The sequence below is a fragment of the Jaculus jaculus genome, chromosome 1 (genome assembly GCF_020740685.1).
Source record: "Jaculus jaculus isolate mJacJac1 chromosome 1, mJacJac1.mat.Y.cur, whole genome shotgun sequence".
In the NCBI taxonomy this organism is placed as follows: Eukaryota; Metazoa; Chordata; class Mammalia; order Rodentia; family Dipodidae; genus Jaculus; species Jaculus jaculus.
In genome coordinates this window covers 92,205,802-92,228,781 of record NC_059102.1, presented here as the reverse complement: position 1 = coordinate 92,228,781, position 22,980 = coordinate 92,205,802, and the positions used below count along the sequence as shown (strand labels likewise).

The 22,980-nt window shown below is 38.7% G+C and overlaps 1 protein-coding gene across 13 annotated transcripts in view; it reads left to right on the top strand.

Annotated features, from left to right (window-relative positions):
- Positions 1-22,980, top strand: part of Elavl2 (ELAV like RNA binding protein 2) — a 230,341-nt gene that overhangs the window by 115,317 nt on the left and 92,044 nt on the right. For all 13 annotated transcript variants that reach the window (XM_045132399.1, XM_045132325.1, XM_045132362.1 and 10 more), the window contains one exon: positions 20,804-20,957. In XM_045132399.1, the coding sequence (XP_044988334.1) occupies positions 20,804-20,957 (154 nt within the window). The remainder of the gene's footprint in view (positions 1-20,803; positions 20,958-22,980) is intronic.

The following is a 22,980-nucleotide window of genomic DNA, read 5'->3' as shown; positions in this document are numbered from 1 at the left end:
ACAAGTATATTAGAATATGGTTATTTCACCAGCAAATAATGCTAATTGTGTAATTTTGTTCTATGATACAAAATTTAAGTTAGGGTGGAAGACCTCAGGAACTATCATAATTTACTTGGTCTGCCACTGAGGCTACTTACAGAGAAACTTTTTATTGACAATTTACACACACACACATAGCAGGGGCTGGGGGATGGCTTTGTGGTTAAGTTGTTTGCCTGCAAAGTCAAAGGACCTAAGATTGATTCACCAGGACAGATATAAGCCAGATGCACAAGGTAGTGCATCTTCTGGAGTTCATTTGCAATGGCTGAAGGCCCTGTTGTGCCCATCCTCTCTTTCTCTCTCTCTCTTGTAAAAATAAAACATAAAAATAAAAAATATAAACACACACACACACACACACACACACACACAGAATTTGTGGATTCTTTGCACATTTGATGCTTTGCATACGCAGTTGAGCTTGTCTTCTAGTTTTTAACCTTAATAATCCTCTGTAGTTAGTTCTGTTAACCAAAATGCTTCTGCGTTTTCTTAAGCATGCTTGATGATAGGGTCAGCATTTGGAGTTTGATGTAATTCAGTCTTAAGTGTCATTTAGAAATGAGAAATATTTAATATGTTCATTTTATGTTAGAATGTTACTTTATTTTATTGAAAGGAACATTTAATAGGTTAAAATCCTTAAGGCCATTGCCTGATTTTCCTAGGGGTCATTTTTTTTTTTCCTGGTTGGGGAAATGTGTTACATCTTACCTTCCTAGTGACATATCATTCATCCTTCAGTACATAGATGGAGCATAGCTTTAGCTGTTCTGGGCTACACCTTGCCCATGTTTGTTTCTGACATGGTAGATAATGTGTGACTGTAACCAGATACTAACTTCTGATGTTAGGGAGAGTAGAGAAAAGTCTAACATACGTAGTCAGACACCCAGGGGCAAAAAGAAGTTTCATGGCAGCATCAGAAATATGCTGGAAGTGGGGTGTTTATCCTAAGTATCTCCCTGTTCTCATGGGAACAATTCCTGAGAAGTATTCAAGGGGTTGTTGGTTGTGATTATTGTTTCTGCCTTTTCCATACTCATTTTGGTTTTGGGCACCTTAATAATTGATAAGGTTTAAGTAGTGTATCAAACATACCTGACTTAAAGCTAAAGATTTTCTTGTGTACACTAACATGGCAGACTTAAATTCATGATTAGGAGCGAAATAATGACTGTAATGAAGTAAAATTATTTCCTGTAGACTCCCCAGCACATCCTCTGGATGGACAAGTATGACCTGTAATGAGTGGATTCTTAGTTCAGCATCTCTCCCTACTTCTTTCTGCTCCTACAAAAGAAAACCCTGTCTGGAAGTATCAATAACATAGAGTGCCTACATTTGGCTTTGGTTAAATAGATCTTTTCCTTAATCATTCAGGCATATGCTAACCTAAAAATTAAACTTTGCCCAAAATTACTAATTGGTACCTAATAATATGAAATATTTTTATTAAAATAATTAAGCTACTATTTAAGTGCTTATAGAAAATTCTATTATAGATATTGGAATATTAAATATTAATATCTATTACTTAAAGTGTTCAGTTTGGCAGTACTTGAAGAAAGCTAATAAAGCTTTGTTATTGGCCACTGTAGTACTTTTCAGTAATTTTTTAAAGCATTATAATCTTTCATATTTCTTAATTAGAAAGTGTAACTTTCTTCCTGTTTAATATGAGCTAGACCTTTAATATATGAGGACAAAACCCCCTGTATTTCTGAAATGTTGCTCTGCCTGCATCGCCTGGATGTGTGATCTTGAGCAATTCTTAACCATTAGGTCATTTTTCTAATATTTGTGAAATGGATTACACAGATTGACCACCTGTTAATCTGAAATAGTTGAAAATTTGAAAAATTGGTATGTTTCCTGATAGCACAAGTGGAGAATTCCATGCTATGATGCTGCCATGCACTATGTCAGTGTGTGGAAAAGGTGTGCATGAATCACAAGTGCATTTTCTGCTTAGGTTTGGTTGCTATTCTCAAGTTATCTCAGTATGTATGTGTATATGAACATTCCAAAATCAGAAGAACAAAAATCTGGCATCTAAAACATTTCTGGTCCCACTTTGGATAAAAGGTACTCAAAAAATGCTGCAATTAATTAACTTACACTAATAACTTATACTATTATTTACCTTGTAGTAATGTTTATTATACACATTATTGGAGAACATAATATTTTCATGTTCTATGCTAAATTGTATACTAAGGAAAAGAACTACTTTTCTTTCTTGGCATAGGGGCAGTCATATTGCTCAGGTTGACCATGAAGTCAGGATCATCTTACCTGTTGAGTGTGCGTGTTTGGGTATGCACCCCCATGCCCAGAGTATTGTTTTTTAAATCTATTTTGAGAGAGAGAGAATGAGAATGGACGCACCAGCACCTTCAGACACTGAGAACGAACTTCAGATATATGTGCCCCCTTGTGTACTTGTATGACATTGAATGCCTGTGTCGGTGTGCATCTGGCTATATGGGACCTGGAGATTCGAACATGAGTTCTTAGGCTTTGCAGGCAAGTGCTTTAACCACTAAGCAATTTTTCTAGCCCCCAGTCTATTTGTTAATGAACCCCTACTTACAGAATGATTTGGTAAAATAACCATTCTACCCTGAGGAGTTGATAGTTTGAATTGCTTTCTTCTACCATTGTTGAACATTTAGTAGTCATAGTGAGATCTCTTCTGCCTCAACTTCTTTTTGCTATAGGATTGGCATGGGGTTGGATGTCTTCTATTATTGTAAATTATTCTACAACATTTAATTCTTCTAACAGAAAACTATTATGTAGATCCTGTGTAAAAGGCTCCCAGTATAGGAGAAAGGGCACAAAAGTTGGGGTAAGGATTTGCCACTTGGAAGGTCTTTGTTAAAGTGGCCTGCAGTACAGTTCTGAGGGGTTTAAGACAGGAGTTCATGCATGAGTGTTTTCTTCAGGTGAGCAGTAATAAGTTACTTTTCAATGAATATACCATAGAGTTCTCTTCATGTGTTTCATAGAATGCCCCAATGGCTTCCATAAAAGTCCTTACTAACCAGTGTGGTCTAGGTGTAGTCAGGTAGCCAGTGGTGTCCCCATCAGCTGTTCTGCCTGCTGTGTTCCTCTGCCTCTCCCAACTCAGGGTTAGATTGCAAAGGCCTCTAATCTGCCCTGATCTGAGCAGGCTTTTTTTTTTTTTTTTAGGTGTACTAGTGCAGAGGCTGAGCTCGGAGAGGATTGGGGAGGTCCCTGGCCCTGCTCCCAGCTATCTTGTTCCCCATCCCTGCTCATGGACTACAGAGTATGGTGATGGTGGGAAGTTTCAGCAGTTGTCTGAACCCCTGCCTCCTTAGGAAGAAGTTGTTTGAGGCTTTATTACCTGATCATGTACCACAGGACATATGGCTTTGATAGATGCTTCAACTTAGGTGAAAAGAGGTCTATGTAAGAAAATTCTGGCAGTTTCTTTTGTGTAACCAGCCTGGAGAGTTTTAGGTTTTATAAAGACCTGCTGGCCAATATGTGTCTGTGTAAGGTAAGGAGAGGGCCATGAATGAATGACTGGATGAGTTTAGGAGAGTGCTCGGTTGGTTGGTTGGTCCTCCCTTCCTCCCTCTTTTTTGTTACTTGTGGAGGGTGATATATTTGAAACAGTTGATTAGAAGAACTTTGAGTCATTTAACCAGACCCTTGCAGCACCACAAAAGGAGGAGACCACTGGTTGGTTTAGAATGTAAATGCAGAGTCCTTTTCATTATGACGCCAAGGAAAGGCCCAAGTACACCATGTGTATCTTGGAATATGCTATTGGAAATAGTAGTACTATGTGCTCAAATACGTTTTGGTCTGGGTTCTAAGCAGTAAGACAGGAAAACTGACTTGAATGGCTAGAAGACTTCCCAGGGTGTCGAATACCTTTGCATCAGCAGAAGCATTTGTCCTTGACTTGTTGGCTTGGGTTATTCCACTTTGCTCCTATGGCCTAAGGGCAAGAGTAGGTAGTGCTTTCCTTTCCTTGGTAACCCAGAAGAGCTGGTGGCGATGCACTTGGCCTAAGCCTGATGGACCTCCACTAATTTAATGGTTAGGATGAATTCCCTAAGTGCCCAAGAAGGAGCCCTTAATTTTCTTCCTTGTCTGCTTTTCCTCACGATACCATAAGTTTTCCCTTCTTGTTGGAATTCATGTGGAAACAATGGTCATATCAGCAAATGCTTAATCCCTTTAACTGTTAAAATGGAGGGGGGGGGGAAGCAATAAATATTGTGAAAGCGTTCTACATTTTTGGTCATTAGTGTAAGGTTACTTCCTCTCACAGGAATAGAAAGTTTAATCCTTCCTGCTCAGGTTCTAAGTTGACTAATCAGTTTAGAAGTGGCCCTCAGGTGACCACAGGAAGGACAACACTGAGTTGTTAATGATCTGTATTTGGACATTTCCCTGTTATTGCATTTGTTGGCCCTATGACCCTCCTCACTTTCCTAGAAAGGTTAGGAGGCTGCCACTTCCTAAGGCTAAGTGTGGCAGCCATTTTGCAGAGGACTGCCTAGGCCAGCCAGCTTCCTGGTCCAACAGAGCCATATCTAGGCAGTCTGAAATATCTGTGAATGGATTCTGTGGGCTTACACTGCATTTTTGCATTTGTTGGAGATTTATATTCCTGTAAATGCTTTCAATCAGCAGCATGGGGATTGCTTCATTCAGAAAATAACATCGGTGGATGGCGAGGAGGACTTAGTGGCTGTGATTTATTTATTTATTTATTTATTTATTTATTTATTTATTTATTTAATTTTATTTTTTTTTATGAGCTCTCCAGGAAACCGTAACAAGGCCTAGGCCAATTTTAAATCCTTCACACAAGGGACTGCCAAATCCTCCTTGTTCCTCAGAATTACTGGGGTGGATTGGTTGACAAAATGCAGATTTCTCATTCTAGGCCCAAACCAAGTTCTCCTGAATCTGATCACCTGCAGGATGAAGCCAAGAAAAGTGTATCTTTTTTTTTCTTTTCTTTTGTTATTTTTGTTTATTTATTTGAGAGAGACAGAGAGGAACAGAAAGAGGCAGATAGAGAGAGGGAGAGAGAATGGGCACGCCAGGGCCTCCAGCCACTGCAAACGAACTCCAGATGCATGAGCCCCCTTGTGCATCTGGCTAATGTGGGTCCTGGGGAGTCGCACAGGCAAGCGCTTAACCGCTAAGCCATCTCTCCAGCCCAGAAAGTGTATCTTAACAGCTCCACAGGTGGTTCTTAAATAAGTGGTTACCTTATCTGAGAACCTTGGTTTAGTGGACCTTGGTAATTTGCATTCAGGCTTATTTCAAACAAATATACATTTAAATAATATTTGCATAGTATCAAACTGTCTCCAATGATGGATAATTGTGTTTTTCATGAATATAATGCTGGATTTAACAAAAAAAAAAGTCTTCCTCTCACACAGTTTGATCATTTTCAGAGCATTAGTGTAGATCATTGCATTCTTTTTTTATTTTTTTTATTTTTATTTTTTGGTGTTTTGAGGTAGGGTTTCACTCTAGCCCAGACTGACCTGGAATTCACTACGTAGTCACAGGGCGGCCTTGAACCGCGATCCACTTACCTCTGCCTCCCGAGTGCTGGGATTAAAGGCGTGCACCACCATGCCCAGCTCTTTTTTTATAAATTTTTTTTTTAAATTTTTATTAACATTTTCCATGATTATAAAATATATCCCATGGTAATTCCCTCCCTCCCCACCCCCACACTTTCCCGTTTGAAATTCCATTCTCAATCATATTACCTCCCCATTACAATCATTGTAATTACATATATACAATATCAACCTATTAAGTATCCTCCTCCCTTCCTTTCTCCACCCTTTATGTCTCCTTTTCAACTTACTGGCCTCTGCTACTAAGTATTTTCATTCTCACACAGAAGCCCAGTCATCTGTAGTTAGGATCCCCATATGAGGGAGAACATGTGGCGCTTGGCTTTCTGGGCCTGGGTTACCTGACTTAGTATAATACTTTCCAGGTCCATCCATTTTTCTGCAAATTTCATAACTTCATTTTTCTTTACCGCTGAGTAGAACTCCATTGTATAAATGTACCACATCTTCATTATCCACTCATCTGTTGAGGGACATCTAGGCTGGTTCCATTTCCCAGCTATTATAAATTGAGCAGCAATAAACATGGTTGAGCATGTACTTCTAAGGAAATGAGATGAGTCCTTTGGATATATGCCTAGGAGTGCTATAGCTGGGTCATATGGTAGATCAATCTCTAGCTGCTTTAGGAACCTCCACACTGTTTTCCACAATGGCTGGACCAGATTGCATTCCCACCAGCAGTGCAGAAGGGTTCCTTTTTTTCCACATCCCCGCCAACATTTATGATCATTTGTTTTCATGATGGTGGCCAATCTGACAGGAGTGAGATGGAATCTCAATGTAGTTTTAATCTGCATTTCCCTGATGACTAGTGACGTAGAACATTTTTTTAGGTGCTTATATGCCTTTTTATAAATTTTTTAAAAATATATTTTATATATTTGAGAGAGAGGGAGGGAGAGGGAAAGGGAGGATGGGTGTGCTAGGGCCTCCAGCCATTGCAAAGGAACTCCGGATGCATGTGCCCTTTGGCTTTGCAGACAAATGTCATAACCACTATGCCATCTCTCCAGCTCCCCCCCCTCTTTTTTTTTGAAGTAGGGTCTTACCCTAGCCTAGACTTACCTAGCCTTCTGTAGCTCCAGGCTGGCCTGGAACTCACAGTGATCCTCCTACCCTTCTCTTCCAAGTGCTGGTACTAAAAGTATGTGCCCCTGGCTCTGATCATTGTATTCTTTTGAATGCTGCATATTTAACTCTTGTAACTGTTTAGAGCCTGTGCTTTGAAAGTGGGTGTTTCATAGGGATCTGTGTAGAGATGGGGAAATGAGTAACATGATCCCAGATGGTTGTTTAGATGCTTTTATCATTAAAATTTACTCATTTATAAGCTGACCACACCCCTCACTTACCCTTCTTTAGTATCTGTATATTTGGGCTTTCTACCAGAGTCTAAATAAATGAGAATTTGTTCTATTATCCTGAAAACCAAACTATGCTACCAGTAATCAAAAAAAAAAAAAATATTTGCTATCTGCTACTTTAATTTAGAAACCTTTTGGCTGCGATCTGTATTTTGCCACAGCTCCATGAAAGCAGTGCATACAGTGGCCAGGAGTGTGCGCAGATAATGCAAAACAACAGATAAGAAATTGTCACAATCAAAGAATTTCTTCAGTCTTCTTCATTAAGCACATTTTGGGCAGGGTATGGTGAGGCATAAATTGTCTACAGAGTCAGGTAAGCTGTGAAAGTGAAGATTAAAAACACCCCCACCTTTGTGCTTCATTCTTTGGGTATTAAAGAGCATTGATGTACCAGTGGCAAACGGGATACCATTGGGAGATATAATTACAGCTAGTGAGTGTTATTGATGTTATCAATCAGCAAGACCAATGCCAGATCACTTAGTGTAATTAAATACCTCTGGACAGGATTCTCAAGGTAAAGTGAGGTGTTTCCACAGATCTGAAGCAGAACACTTTGCTGTGGAACAAAGTTGAAGGGGGCTGCCTCCTCCTCACTGCCTACTCTTTAAGTTTCTGTGTTGTATTGTAAGCAGCTGTGATCCTGTCTTCATTGTGTCCTGTGAAGGCTGTCATGGTTTCTTCTAAAACCCTATTGTAAAATCTTTACAACTGCCACAGAAAGGGCTTTAGGAATAATTATTTTTTTGTTAAATCTGTTATTAGTCTTGCAAATCAGTTCATTTATAAAAAGCTTTCCCTATGGTTATTCTCTAATGTATAATCATGTTGAGAGAGAACTATCCTTGTAGATTTAAAGTCATATAACACTCAGTAATGTTTCAGGGGTTATCCCCATATATATTGAATACATTTTCTACAGCTGCATAACCTGTATCAGCTCTACAAAATACATGTTGGAAAAAGTTCCTTTGGTTCCATAAAAAGAACTCATTTTTATATTAACCTTTTCCCCCATTACCATGCATGTATAGATTTCTCTTTCACAAAACCTCACTTTGCTCTATGTAAAGGCTAAATACTACAGGCAATCTAAAATATTTCCTGTTACTACTTGGGTTTTTATAGTTATTATTGATTTTTGACTGGTACCAAATGCAAGCTACTTTTGAAAACAATTAGTTTCCTAGGGTTTTTAAAAATATATGAATATGTGTACATGCACCCATAAATTGAATCAAAATTAAGTCAAATCAGATCCCCAAATACTCTTAAATGTTGTATGGTTCACTTGTAATACAAATATGAGTGTTAGATTTTTAAATTTAAAATAGGTATCTGAAGGGATGTTTTGTGGTACTGGGAAAAACATCGTCACTTGTTTAAATCAGAATAATTGTTATAAATTCCTCTTGGGAGGAATGAGAAAGAACTTCCTAAAAATACTTTTGGATCTGGACAGATGGCTTAGCAGTACTTGCCTGCAAAGCCAAAGGACCCAGGTTCAACTCCCCAGGATGTAAGTTAGATGCACAAGGAAGCACACACATCTGGAGTTCATTTGCAGTGGCTAGAGGCGCTGGAGTGCCCATTCTCTTTCTCTCTCTACCTGCCTATTTCTGTATTTCTCTCAAATAAATAAAAATAAATACTTGCAGTATAACCTTACTTGTCTAAAACACACTATGAAAATTAGGTCTGCCAAACTTGAAATTCTCCTACCTCTGCCTTCAAATTGTTGGGATTTCAGCATGAGCTACCATGTGTGGCAAGGGCTAGTAAAAATGAGTCTTATCATGTTCAGTAGTCCTGTCCTTGTAAGCCTTGTAATACTGTTGAGAGCTATAACAAGACCTTATCCTCCAGGTTTGTGGGGAAGGGTGCTAGTTAAAAGTGATTATGGTTTTGGAGAGATGGCTTAGTGGTTAAGGCATTTGCCTACAAAGCCAAAGGACCCAGGTTTAATTTCCCAGGACCCACGTAGGCCAGATGCCCAAGGTGGCGTACATGTCTGGATATTAGTTGCAGTGGTTAGAGGCTCTGGTGCATCCATTCTTTTTCTCTCTCTCCCTCTTTCTCCCTTTCTCTCTCCCTCTCCCCTCCTCCTCTCACTCTTGCTCATATATAAATAATAATAAATTTAATTGTGATCCATCACACATGTACTTTTATCTTTTCCTCACACCTCACGAAGGACAAAGAACAAATGGACAATTTCTAAATAGCTATTTACTGGCAAGTTATATTTTTCTGAGCATATAATCATGGCTAAATTGGTTAGACAGGGAATGCCTGTGAATAATTAAAATTTAATTTGTCAAGCTTTTTGTTGCGCAGTGTGGACTAGTCAGCATACTGGAACAGTTTTAGAATAAGGCAAGAGACAGTGCTAACATTGATGTCATTGTGAAGTAGAAGAGATAGCACCATCATTTGGATGAAAGATAAGTGAATGTAGAGAATTTGGGACTGCAGAACTTGCTGGCCAATGCCTGTGTGCAAGGATGGCAGAGGTGATAGAATTTAACACAACAGGTTTTTATCTGGTGTTAGACAGAGGCTTTTATGTGATTTCCTTTTGCAAGAAACTTAAATCTGAGAATTAATGTGTGCATATTACATCAGATAATCACCCTTGGCAGAAAAGATTGGTAAGGAAATTTGACTAAACCTAGCCATGTGTTTTGTAGCTAAACTTCTTTAGTGAAGTCCTAACTGGTTATAGAGGAACTATAAAAATGAATTTTTGGTAACTTAATCATTTATTCTTAGAAATGTGCATGGCTTGTTTAACAAAGCTCCATGATGACCTATAGGGCACACTTTAGCTGCTTATAGGCAACACCAAGGTGAAATTTCTCTGCATATTTACTGCATACACAGAGGACTATTAAATAGCCATCTCTGTGTATGTTGGTGGATCAGAGAGTACTTGGGCACCTGCAGTAATTTGGTGAAGTAATCTTTCCGCTAGTTCTAGAACAAAGGGTATCTTACTATAGATGGGATTTAAATTAGCCGCTTTACCTGCCATGTTAATTTTGACCATTCATCTCACCTAGGTTGTTAATGTAAGGTGATCTGAATGTAAAGTGACCCCCATAGCCTCATGCCTTTCAATTAGTAATCCCCTGAAAATTGGTGGCAAATTTCAGGAACGATAGAGAACCTTTGGGAGGTGGGTCTTTCTTTGCTGGAGAATGTATGTCACTGGGGGCTAGACTTGAGATGGCCTTCTCTGCTTCCTCTGAGATAATATGAAGATTTGATATAGTCTTCCTGCTTAGGCCTGCCATGTCTTCCCTGCCATGATGGACGCTTCCCCCAAAACTGTCAACTAAAGATAAACACTGCCCTTCCTTAAGCTACTTCTGAGTATTATGTCCTAGGCAACAAGAGAGGATGGGAAAGTGGTGGCTTTTCTACTTTAGAACTGTTCTTGTTGTGCCCTTGTGAGCTGTACCCTGACAGTGGAGTGTTTCTAGGCTGTACCCCGGCTCATCATCCTAGTGTTGTCAGGGCCTTTTAGAAATCTTAGTTTTGTCCTGGCTGGGCTTGTCATATTTCAATCTGCAAGTCTAACTTTTACCTCCCTGCTTTGCAGTGTCACTCCTGCCCTGCACCCCTTCTATTATTTATCTAGTTTCATTTACCATTAGAGCACTTAGTTTTCACTATGCATTACATTTGTCTTCTGTTTAGTGGTCTGCTCATTGGAGCAGAAGGGATGCCTGTCTCAGAGCGCCTTATAGAATGCTTATATTATTTATGACATCTACATAAGTTTCTACATATTGCTTATGAGAAAGTGTGTAGACCTGCTGCATGTGGTTAAAGATAGAAAAACCTCACACTTTCAGTACAGCTTTAAGTTTTGTAAACCATCTTTAATGTTGGGTAGGTGGTTCTAAACTCTGGCACTTCCTGGTAGGCGTCACTATGCATCGAAGATATGGCCAAATGAAGACTGTGTGAAGGGCTTACCCTTTTCCAAGACTTAACAAAACCTTCCTTTCATGTGAGCTTTTTTCCCCTGTAATATCTGTTTTTTGTTTTCATCTGTGTCTCTTTAATACATTTTTCTCTTCCTTTTAGAGTTTTAGCTTGAGAATATGAAAGCCGTAGGATACCAAATTTGCCAAAATTGGCTTGATAAGTTCGTTTACTTTTGCCACACATGACCAACCAGTACTAGTTGGCTTTTATTTTTAAGCAGTCCTGGGTTATTTATACCAGATAGTACATAGACTTTCTTACCTTGGACAGTACTGTAAACATACTAAGTATTGCAATACTGCACACATTATATCCAGAGAATGTTTTTGAGATCTTATTGCAGCAGTTATGTTGATAGCATGGCTTCTGTTGAAGAAGTCTTCTGATTGTGTTTCAGGATCTTGATGGAACCCTTGAGAAACCATCACTGGAAAATGTGAATTAGAGGAGCCTTTTTCTGTACAAGCTAATTTTACCTGTAGTGTTTTCAAGGAAGCATAAAACTCAAGGTGTTTGGGCAAATATCACAACTTCTCATATCTTGCCTAAGAGGTACTTGAGAAATAGCTTCTGTACAAGGTCATGTGATATATTCACTCACTAGATATTAGAGTATCTACTTGGTAGGCTGGACCACGAGATAGGCCATACATTTAAGAATCAGTTTCAGCCCTCTAGGAGCTTAAAAGCTAAGACTGTAAAACCTTTGAGTTTTAGTTGTTACCATGGGAGGAAGCTGTGAGGCAGCTGGTACTTTGGCAGTATTGAAGAAGGTTCACATACACCTAAGTCCTGTATACTAAGTCCTAAGATTCCTTTTTTATTAAAAAAAATTATTTATGTGTAAGCAGAGAGAGAGAGAGAGAGACAGTCAGACAGACAGAACGGGCATGCCAGGACCTCTAGCCGCTGCAAACTAACTCCAGACACATGTGCCACTTGTGCATCTGGCTTACATGGGTACTGGGAAATTGAACCTGGGTCCTTAGGCTTCACATGCAAACAGCCTTAACTGCTAAGCCATCTATGTAGCCCCCTAACATTTCTTTAAATCTCATGACTATGTTCCTTGTATATGTTGTGTAAGTATATACAACGCTACCTGATAGTCATCCTACTGGGGAATCACATTGCATCATTAGGTCCTTTGGTTGTGTCTTGACTTGTAACCTGTCCTACACAAACAAAAATGCACATACCCAGGTCCGATTTCATCATATCCATTTAGTATTTCTGCTGTTGTTACCCAGAAGCACCCCTTGTTTCTCATCCTGTATCTTTCTTGATTTGGTGCAGATTTTAATTAATGCCTACAGGAAAGAATGAAGTAGAGGACAGATTTCATATGAACTAATTTTGTTGGAGATATAAAGTTGAGTTTTGAATACTTTATTAATCTGTTTAAAGATTATTCCTGGTCACTGTGGTGGTATCATTGTAATCCCAGCCCTTAGAAGGTTGAGGACAAGAACCGCAGGTGAAAGGCCAGCATAGGTTGCATGGTAGCAAGACCTCCACCCCTGCATCAGAATGGGAGGGTGGTGGAGAAGAAGAAGAACGGAAAAAGAGAGAATGAATATGAATGGTTGAATTCTGATTATAACTCATGCTTCAGACAGCATGTAGGCATTCCGATGATCTTCTCTGCCATCATTTTAGCAAGTCCATTCACAAATTGATTTCAGTAATGAATTCCATGGATTTGGGCAGAACTTATATTTGTAACATTTCAACTGCTATTCTCTTTAAACATACACACCATCCTTGAACCATGTTGCCTTGTCTACATTATATTACCTGATCTTAAAGATAATAGTGGTACTTTAGCTTTTCCTCCACAAATTTGGCCTGATGATAGTAATACATTTCATTCTTATTTCCCACATGTTGAGATAACTAGGAATTTGGGAGACATTCATATCCTAAATTGTGTTTCAGGGATATCTTTACCATATAACTTCCTCTTAGCCTTTACTAACATGAAACATGTTTGTGGAACCAGCTGCCTAATAAAGTCATGGAGAGGCAGTGGTCTGGAATGATCTCCCAGCTATCCTACTTTAAAAATTCTATTTATTTGCATGTGTGTGTATGAGTATACCAGAACCTTTTGCTGCTGCAAACAAATTCCAGATACCTGAGCCACTTTTTGCATCCACCTTACATTAGTGGCTTGAGTATTGAACCTACAGGCTTTGCAAGCAGGTCACCTTAACCTCTGCACTATATTACCAGTCCTCCAGCTTTAATAAGAAATAAATGTCTTTCAGGACAGCTTATTTAGGCCCTTATTTAGCTAGTGCACATGGGTGGAACTGAGCAGCATGTGACTGCTCAGGGTTGTTTTCAGAGGCCAAGTTTCCACATGTGTAAAAGGAAAGCTAATAGCCACTCTTCAGTTGACAGTTAATTACTAAACACAAGCCTTACATCTGTGCTTTTGTTTTCCCATGGCTGTACTGTATTTTTAGTATTTTTTAAAACAATATTTATGATTAATTATGTTTAGGGCATTACTTAATCTCAGCTTCATCTTTAAGATCAGCTGTGGTGACTTTTGCACAGTAATATTGTGTTAAAAGTTGAAACTGATCCCAGGCTGAGAAGCCTGCATAGTCTTTCTTTTTTTAAATGCAGAAAAAAATTCAGTACCTGTACTGAGTTGCTCAATTTGATGTGTATATGTATGTAAGAAAATGTATTTTGCAAAGGTTTATACCTTCTTGCAGTGGCCGTTTGAATATTTCCTTGGAAATACCTGTTCATCCTTCATTGCCTGTTGTTTTGCCAGTGACTTGTGATTTCAGTGGTTGTGTTGCAGCAAATGGTATAAAGAAAAATGTGTTGACGGAGGTCACAGCACCTGAGTCCTACATCCAGTTCCTCAGCTGTGTCTCTGGACAAGCTACTTTGCCTTTCTGTGCCTCAGTTTTCTTTTCTAAATATAAAGAAATGGTACTGAAAGGATCTGTTTTCTTTGTGTTCCAAAATGAAGACATTTCCTACTCAGCAGCATGTTCTTCTGAGGTCTGTTTTCTTCAGAGACTTTAATCTTATATGTGATAGTGGAAGTTTTTAAAAACATTTAATAAGGAGCTTCATTCCTTTTTGCACTAAATGTCATCAACACTTATGATTTTGGGCATTTCATCCAAGATTGTAGCCTTATCTTTTAAATAAGATTTCAGAAACAAACTCTCCAATTTGATTTTCATCATCCTTATTGCTGTAAATGTGTGGTGGGTACCAGAGTTTGCAGAGTGGCATGATAAAAAGGTGCTTTATTGTTAGGGGTTACGGCTGACACAGACACAGTACCAGATGAGCACACCCTGTTTCTGTCAGCATGGGAGAGAACAACACATTTGATGCAGTTTGGGTACAGGTCAGAGATACCACACTGGAGCCACAGTGGACACACCTGTGAGCATTGACTTTACATGATGCCTGTGTGAAGTCTGGAATGACTGATGTTAGGTGAGTAGGAGCAGCTGATATTAACACAGGAAGTGAATGAGTAGGAAGCCTTGGGGAATCTCCAAAAGGTTCTGTGAGTTTATATAGAACGGGTAGGCAGTGCCTTAAGTATAAAGGAGCAAGAAATTTTACATTAACCTAAAAGCATTAGGGAACCCCTGAGGGATTTAAAAAGGAGACTATCACCATCAAATGTATTCCATCAAATGGTGTCTCTGAACTTCTCAGTTGAGTTAAAGCAATCATAATTTAGTCAAAACATTCAGCAAATCCAATTCAGCTAAGATTTAAGATTCCATATTTTTCTACTAATACAGTTTCCCAAGTTCTGTGTCTTGAATATCAAAGGTAACTGTCCTAATCTGCAGTACCAGTTATAAGCCTCTTTCAGATGTGATTATTTCTTCTGGCCCCTGTCCTTTGCTGAGCTAATCTTTATTCCACCTGTTCTCTCAAGCTTGCTTATTTGCCACCAGTGGCGAAGCACATCCTTACTCCTTGAAAACTTAATTTTGGACTATGATATGCATATGGTGTCACGTGTTTTGAGCCTGTTCCTGTTAGGGTTTTGCATTTGCAAGCAGATTAAAGCACGTGTCTTTCTTTGGGGAGAACTTTCAGGTCTGTGGCTTGAATTATGGTCAGTGGCTACATCCCTGTGCATATTACTTCTGAGCTCTGCATGGGGGAGCAGTGCTTCCAGACAATTGTAGTGTTCTGACCTTTGCTTCTACTTACTACAATGAGAGACAAGTTTTACTTAGTGATAGTCATTTTTTTTTTAAATGGGCTCAATCAGGGCTTTAGTTTTGACATGGACAGCAATTAAATTGCAGTTTCCATGGGCATAACTGTGACTTTGCCCACTGCTTTTAGCCAGAGAGTCTAAATAGAGCTTTTTACTAAAAGGCAATAGTAGCAAGCATCAAATTTTCAGATTTAATGTTTATAAACCCATTTCAGTACTTAAGAAGTTACAAGAGTTGTTTCTTAGTGATCTTGTCAGTGGGTGATTTTTCAAATGTTGTTAGTTTTCAAAAGAAAGAATTGCTTTGTTCATTTATGAATATACCACTTTAATCTATTAGTATTAATGTCCTTGTCATTGATCTTTCCATTGATAAATTAGAGAAAGAGCAGTAGTGCTTATAGACAGAAACATCTCACATGGATGTATATTGAAAGTAATGTCTTGGGATCTTAGATCTCATAGTTAATAAAATATCAGTTCTGAGATACTTTTGTTCTTTTAATTCTGTGTTTTTAATGTGTGTTTTAGTGACCTATTCTTAATATATACATTTTTCATCCTTGCATGCTTAACATATAATAAGTTTAGGGTGCTGATGAAGAATGAGGTTTTAACAAAGAATATAGTGTGCTTTAAGCTATTCTTTTTTTGAAACCTAATTACTTTTGTAAATCTATTTTTGTCTATTTTGTCCAGTCTAATCTTATTTGTGAAGAACAATGTGAGAAGCCATTGGCTAGAGCATTTATTACTATGGTACTTCTCACTTCCTCTTTTCCAGTTTCCTCAAGTAATCTCAGTATTGCTTGTCTTAGTTTATTATATCACTTGTAGGGTTGTGAGACTTCCAGATTCAACCTGAGATTTAAATTGCTATCTTTGGAGCAGATTGGTGTTCAGTTTTGTACTCTCTGTATCATCTTTAAATATTTAAATTGCAGACTCTCTGGCTGCCTCTTAAATTAGATCCTTCACTTAGTAGTTTTGACATTTCATAACCTTGCTCCTCAGGCATTAAATATTCACCTGTTCAAATGGCAGTGAAAATTTAAAATCCAAACCCATATATTAATCTAGTGAATGTAGATTGGAGATCAGCTTTCAGTTGCTGAAGGAAGAAGCCGTTGGTCTATTAGGATATAGATTATAGCTCACTCTGTTGCAGAATTTGTAGTATAGAACTTACGGAAAGCAAACTCTCTAGCCCAGGAGAGTAGCCCAGAGTTAGTTTTGAAGATCCATAAAAACACTTACAACATTGAGGCTGGAGACAACTGCTACATGGTTCTCTAGGATAGTATTAAATTAAGGGACCCCTTCAAGATCCTGATCCACAAGATCAGAATGGTGAAAGTTGACTGATCATTACTAGATAAAAAATCTGGGCTGGTAACTGATTTAAATTCCCAAAGGGCAAATCCGTCTTCGTGTGCAATTCTTCTCACCTTAAGTGTATTTTGTATTTATATTTGTTGCCTATGGAAGAAGTGTTTTCCCTTTTCTTGGAAGAGAGGATGTGGAGAACAGTGATATCCTTGACCGAATAGCGGAAAATGAACAGATTTATTCCTAAGAAACATCACAAGTGTAGAGTAGTGCCTACCTGGTATACTAGGGGAGGAGGGGTGTGCAGGGTCTCTTCCTATACTGCTGGAAGATGGTGGGGGATAAGATGCTTATTTCTGTGGATTAGAGCATACTAAGACTTATTTTAATGATGAAGCATAGTTTGTATAATTAATCTCAGTCTTTGACACTCTCCTCAGGATATGCTTCTGTAAAAATTATTAGTGGAGCCGGGCGTGGTGGCGCACGCCTTTAATCCCAGCACTCAGGAGGCAGAGGTAGGAGGATCGCCGTGAGTTCAAGGCCACCCTGAGACTACAGAGTTAATTCCAGGTCAGCCTGGACCAGAGTGAGACCCTACCTCGAAAAACCAAAAAAAAAAAAAAAAAAAAAATTATTAGTGGAGGTGCAATAATGTAACTAGTTCAGTGCCACTTCTTCTCTGTAGTCTAAGCTTTTAGTATCTTTGTATGCATTTAGGAAGTAGCCAGGAGTCAGTTAAATTTTCCAAGCTGTTAGAACAGGTAAACTGATGAGCAAATTACCATAATGGTGTGGGGCTAGTGTCCTAGAAGGGATCAGATCTTCATAGACCACAGGGCAATGAACCCAGCAAGGAGTCTTTGTCCAAGTTAGCAAAGAATTGAAAACATGGACGCTAAATTATCAATTATGAGATTTATTTTAGGGCGTATTAAGAGGGAAAAGAAAGCAGAAAAGCCCAAACCAAGAGAAATCCCTCTCCTTCCCAGCTTGGTTGGATAGGAGGAGGGGAGTTGGAGAAAACCTCCCTCACATAAGGAAGGCCCCTTTCCCTGGGAAAGCCTCAGGGGATGGCCTCACACACCATGCAAACAGGAAAGCACCCACTTAGGCAAAAAATTCTCCCCCTTCCCATCATGGCTGAAAAGGGAGAGGGGGAGACCAAGAAGATTGCCCCTCACATAGGGCTAAGAGAGTAGAAGGAGAGGGGTCTGGGAAACAAAATCTTACTAAGGGCCAAGAGGTTTACTACATATATGTTTCAGGCTCATTTATATGAATCAAGCACCCAACATGAATGGGCCTCATCACCACTCAGGAGTGTAATGGAGACACCGGATGGGTTTGCTGTATTCAAGAAACTAACTCATGAAAGGGTAGCCTCTCAGGTGTGTTAAGATGTGAAAGGCTTAGGAAGAAACAAGCTGTTGCTGAGGAGTTGTTGCTTGCAGATATCTTGGATGAAACTGGATCACATGTGGGTTCTTGTCCTGCTACAGCAGGCAAGGTGGCATCCGTTTCTGTGGGCCGTCCCTAGCTAACTACCTATCAGCAAAATGGTTACCTTTCTCAATCCTTATCAGTACTTTGGAAAGAAAACTGGACAAAGGACAAGAGATACCAAGCCAAGAAGAGAGCATGAATCTAGAATTTAGCACCAGCTGTGTACCACCCAGAGCAAGTGATTTATCTTCTGTGCCTATTCCCCTGTACATCAATTGCTCTTAGGAGTTTCCTTCTTGACTCACAGGGTCATTGTAAGGCACAGAAAGCAAGCTATTTTTGGTCATTTGTAAAAGGAAAAGCCTCGTAATCCTGAAATGTAAGTTCAGTGTTAAATGATGTTTGTTACTACTGTGGGGTTACATATGGTCCAATTATCTTGTCTAGCCTATAGTAATGGACAAGGTAATAGGAAAATAGCCATTTTAATGATTTAATATGACTTTGAATTAAAGAAACATGTTCAACCTGCATGGTGACTCAAGTCTGTCAAACTCAACACATAAGGAGATGAAGGCCAAAGAGTTGTCCCAAGTTTGGGCTACATTGTGAGTTCCAGGCCAGCTTGGACTAAAAAGCACACTCTATCTCCAAAGCTCAACCAAACAATAATGACAAGAAAAAGACATTGTACCAAAGGATTAAACAAAGAGGGAATAGAAACAGCTGGTAGAAATATTGTTTTGGCTTTATATAAGCACTAAATATAAGCCTTTTTCCTAAATTCATTTTAGAGTAACTTACAAAACACTTCACTCATATTTACTGAAATATACAAGGCAGTGAATGTCATTGCATAAGCCAGTTATTCTGGAACACTGTACTGGACTAGGTTCCTCTCAACTTTAATGGTCTAGGTCTTTACTGGCATACTTGGTTGCACATGGAAATAAATGACATTTGTGATGGATACCTCAATTTTCGCCTCTGCTGAGTATCTCATATAGACTAAAAATTATTTAATTTTATCTAAGGAACTATACAGTATAATTATTTAATTATATAATTAAGTGCTATAACACACTTAACGAGTTTGTTTCAAGTTCAGAGAGCCTGTAATGAACTGGAGTCTAGTTTTAAGTCCAGGCACATTGATCAGAGTACCATCATCTTGAACCACTGTGACACTGACCTATGCTAGACCTGAGCCATCTGCCTTCCTTTCCTGCCTGCTTTGCCAGTCCTTGAAAGTTAACCTTCCTTGAGAATGTATAGTGTATATATCTTTGCCTGTAGCACATGGCAAATGGTTCTTCATAAGTGAGAACACTCCCTCTGATAGAGCAAAGTGATTGCTGACTTGCTCCTTGTTACAGAAATGAGACCATGGAAGCCTGAATACAGACATAGGCCAAGTGTCAAGGTGTACAGCTTCCTGAGCTAACTGAGGAATGTAGTTCAGAGAAGAACCTTGGGTACTCATTTGTCCACATCTCCCAATACTTGCATAATTCAGTGGTTGTGTGGGTAAACACTTAGAGCAGTCCCAAGATAGATTCTCACATAAATCATCTTGATCACATCAAATTTTCCTTCCTGTCTTACTGTGCACTTACACATAAGTTCTCCATCTCCATTATTCCTAAGGGAAAGAAGAATGTATGTATTTTCTTTCTGCAACTATTCTAGGTTCATACCTTCTGTAGTGTTCTAGTGTGATTTTCAAATAGAGCCTTCAGTTTCTAGTCAATGCCCAGCAGTATTTGATCAGTAAATTCTATTCAGTACCTCATTGATCCATTTTCACTTGTAGGTGAGCAAATTGGATGAATAAAGGGTAGGAATATTAAATGTAAGCACCATTGGTGTAAAGGTGAAAGTTAGCAAGAACTTTATAAAGTAATATGAAACTTGGCCTATACTTCCCCCTCCTGTTCCCCATACAGAATTTTTTTTTAAATTAAAGAACTGTGGGCATAATTTAAATGAAGGAGAAAATGTTTGATGTATTATTCCAAAAATATTAATGTCAGAAAAGATTATATTAGTAGTAAAAAACCTGATTAGGAGTGGGTACTCCTGGATAAAATGATTAGGCAGAATTAATCATTATCCAGTAGAGGCGATCATACTGTTCTAACTTATCAAATCAGTCCCAGAGTTAAATATATTGACCATTTTTATGAGTGATGTGCAAAGTTCTGTCTTAGTAATTGGCTAGTTCAGAAGCTTACCACAAAGGGAAAGTGGTCAGGAATTGCTCAGGGAATCCACAGTTGTCTAAATATTGGCTGATAATGTAGATGATGCACAAAAGAGCTAATGATTTGTTTGCACAAGACATCTGAATGAGATGATGAACTGTGTCATAAGTGCTGTGTAACTTTAGGATCAATTAGGTAGTGGATAGAATTTACCAATCAGATATTGCTGGGCATTGACTAGAAATTGAAGGTACAGTGTGGAGTGAGACATGCATAATGATGATTAGAAGTCAATACAGACTCTTGATCTTGCACTCTTGCACAGCTGTAATTGTTATGGTTAAAATATTAGAGACTTCTTGGGGAATATATTAAATGGCAGATTGCATCTGAACATGAAAGTTATAGAAACTTGTGGACAAGAAAACAATGTGCCACATACATACTCCTCATGGACAGTTGCTTGAGCAGGCATTGAGCTTCTGAAAAGAGATGACTGAGTGTACCAGTGAACTTAATCTTGTTCCTTTTCCCCAGGTTTCCTATGCTCGCCCAAGTTCAGCTTCTATCAGAGATGCAAATTTATATGTCAGTGGACTTCCAAAAACAATGACCCAGAAGGAGTTGGAACAGCTTTTTTCACAGTACGGACGCATTATTACCTCTCGAATTCTTGTCGACCAGGTCACTGGTAAGTAGGCAGCAGGTTTGGGCATTCTTTTGCTGTCTCCCTCTGGCTGGCAGATTGTGAAAGATGCTGTCTTCTCATATAGAAGTCTTGCCTCTGAAACACATCAAAGGTATATGTGGGCCAGAAAATGCAATTTTCTGCTGGAATTGTTCATAAATATGCATGGACAAAAATAGATTGTGGAGAGTAGTGAGTGAGCTTGAGTCATTTCCACCCTGAAGGTGCAGGTTTGAAGCCCGTTTCATGGCTTGTAATAAGTTTATAGATGCTATAATCTACATTTTCAAACCCCTGCGTGAAAACAGCCCCTATCCTCCTTATAAAGTAGTAATAAACAGTGTTGCTTTGTGCAAAGCAAAGCTTATTGCAGCCAGTTCTCTGCATGAGGGTCGTGTCTCATGCACTCTGTAATTGCAGTGGGAGCTGTTTCACAGCCCTCTGCTGTGCTGCATAAGCAAATACAAGAATGCAAAAGCTTGATTATTACCAGTTGGTTTTATACCTAATATAACTTGACCAAAATGAAATGAAGAATAAGATGTTTATCAAAACTTTTGCAGGTTAGGGAGTATGTCTTCTAAAGCTGCTAGCTAATAGAAAGCTGGTGATATAGATTTGATAACAGATTTTTAAACAAGGTACAGATTAATTTTTTTTATTAGAAAAGCAGTTCTTGCTGTTTTAGAGCTATTTTGAAAGTAGACAACAAGATTGGGGGGGGGGAATCACCTGGAATGCTCTGTATCCAAATGGCTTCATTGAGATATTGTATATTGCACAATAAAATTGGGCTAAGTAGAGTTCAGTTTAAGTTTAATAAGAATTTGATCAGAGCAGCCTGTATTATGTTCTTCTGTGATATTATTTCACTTCACAAGAATGCCACTTTTAGACTTCTGGGTAGAGAAGTACCACTGATATACATGCCTGGAAAATGGCTTGTAGATGGTCCTGCCATCAGAAAATGTAGCCAAGTGAGAGCATATAAAAAACAACTTTAGCTGGAGTAATTATATTCTTCTTATGCATTCTATCTGTCACACACTGCTAATCAGGTTAATAGAAATACAGGCATAACAGCCCAAATAAAATTTGTTCAAAGTTACAGACATACCCTTTAGTTTTGTTCATATGATTGGGTTTTAAAAGGGGTAAAAAACACCTTTATTTTAATGAGAACATGGTGAATTGAGAGTGGCAACATTTGTGTCTTGAAAGCCTATGTCATCTCTTAAGTAAAGTCCATCCGGAGCACATGGATGACAGGTGCATCTAGTTCATCACCTGGACTAGGCAGGCCAGTGCTTCTCAATATGCTGTGCACCTGCAGCAGCAGCTGGAACCTTGATAGATTTGCACATTCGTGGGCATTCTGCACTCGAGTTTAGGAGACATCCTGAGCCATTTCATTATTAATCCATGCATTCTTTATGGAACAACAAAGAGTACAGGGTTAACTTTTATCTTTTCTTCCTTTCCTTTTCATCTTTCTGGTTTTCTTGTTACCTCTCCCTTCTCCTCTCACTCTTCTTTTAAATTTGAGATGTGGTTTCACGCTGTGGCCTAAGATGATCTCAAACTCATTATATAACACAGGCTGGCCACTGAGACTCATGGCAATCCTGCTTCAGCCTCCTGAGTACTGGTCTTGATAGGCATGGAGCACCATGCCAGCTGATTTGTTAGTTGTTAATAGAATAGTAGCTAGTAGATAAAGGATGTATTTATACTTACTGCTTTCAAGGAAAACTTACTTTACCTGAAATGAGAAAATACAAAATCCTACAGTTTTCCCTTCAGCCATTGAAATAACAATATAAAATGGATATAGTTTTCAGATAGAACATGTAAAGTGACTGTGCTACTGGAGATCAAACATTTGGGAAAAATATTTTAGTTGTTTTAGAAAATTCCTTCCACCCTGTCTTGATATAGTTGTAAATAAGTTGCCCTTCATTTCTTTTTTGAAGTTATTTCTGAGTCTTGGTGATCAAGAGCATTTTCTCAGTAGTTCCTTTTCTTC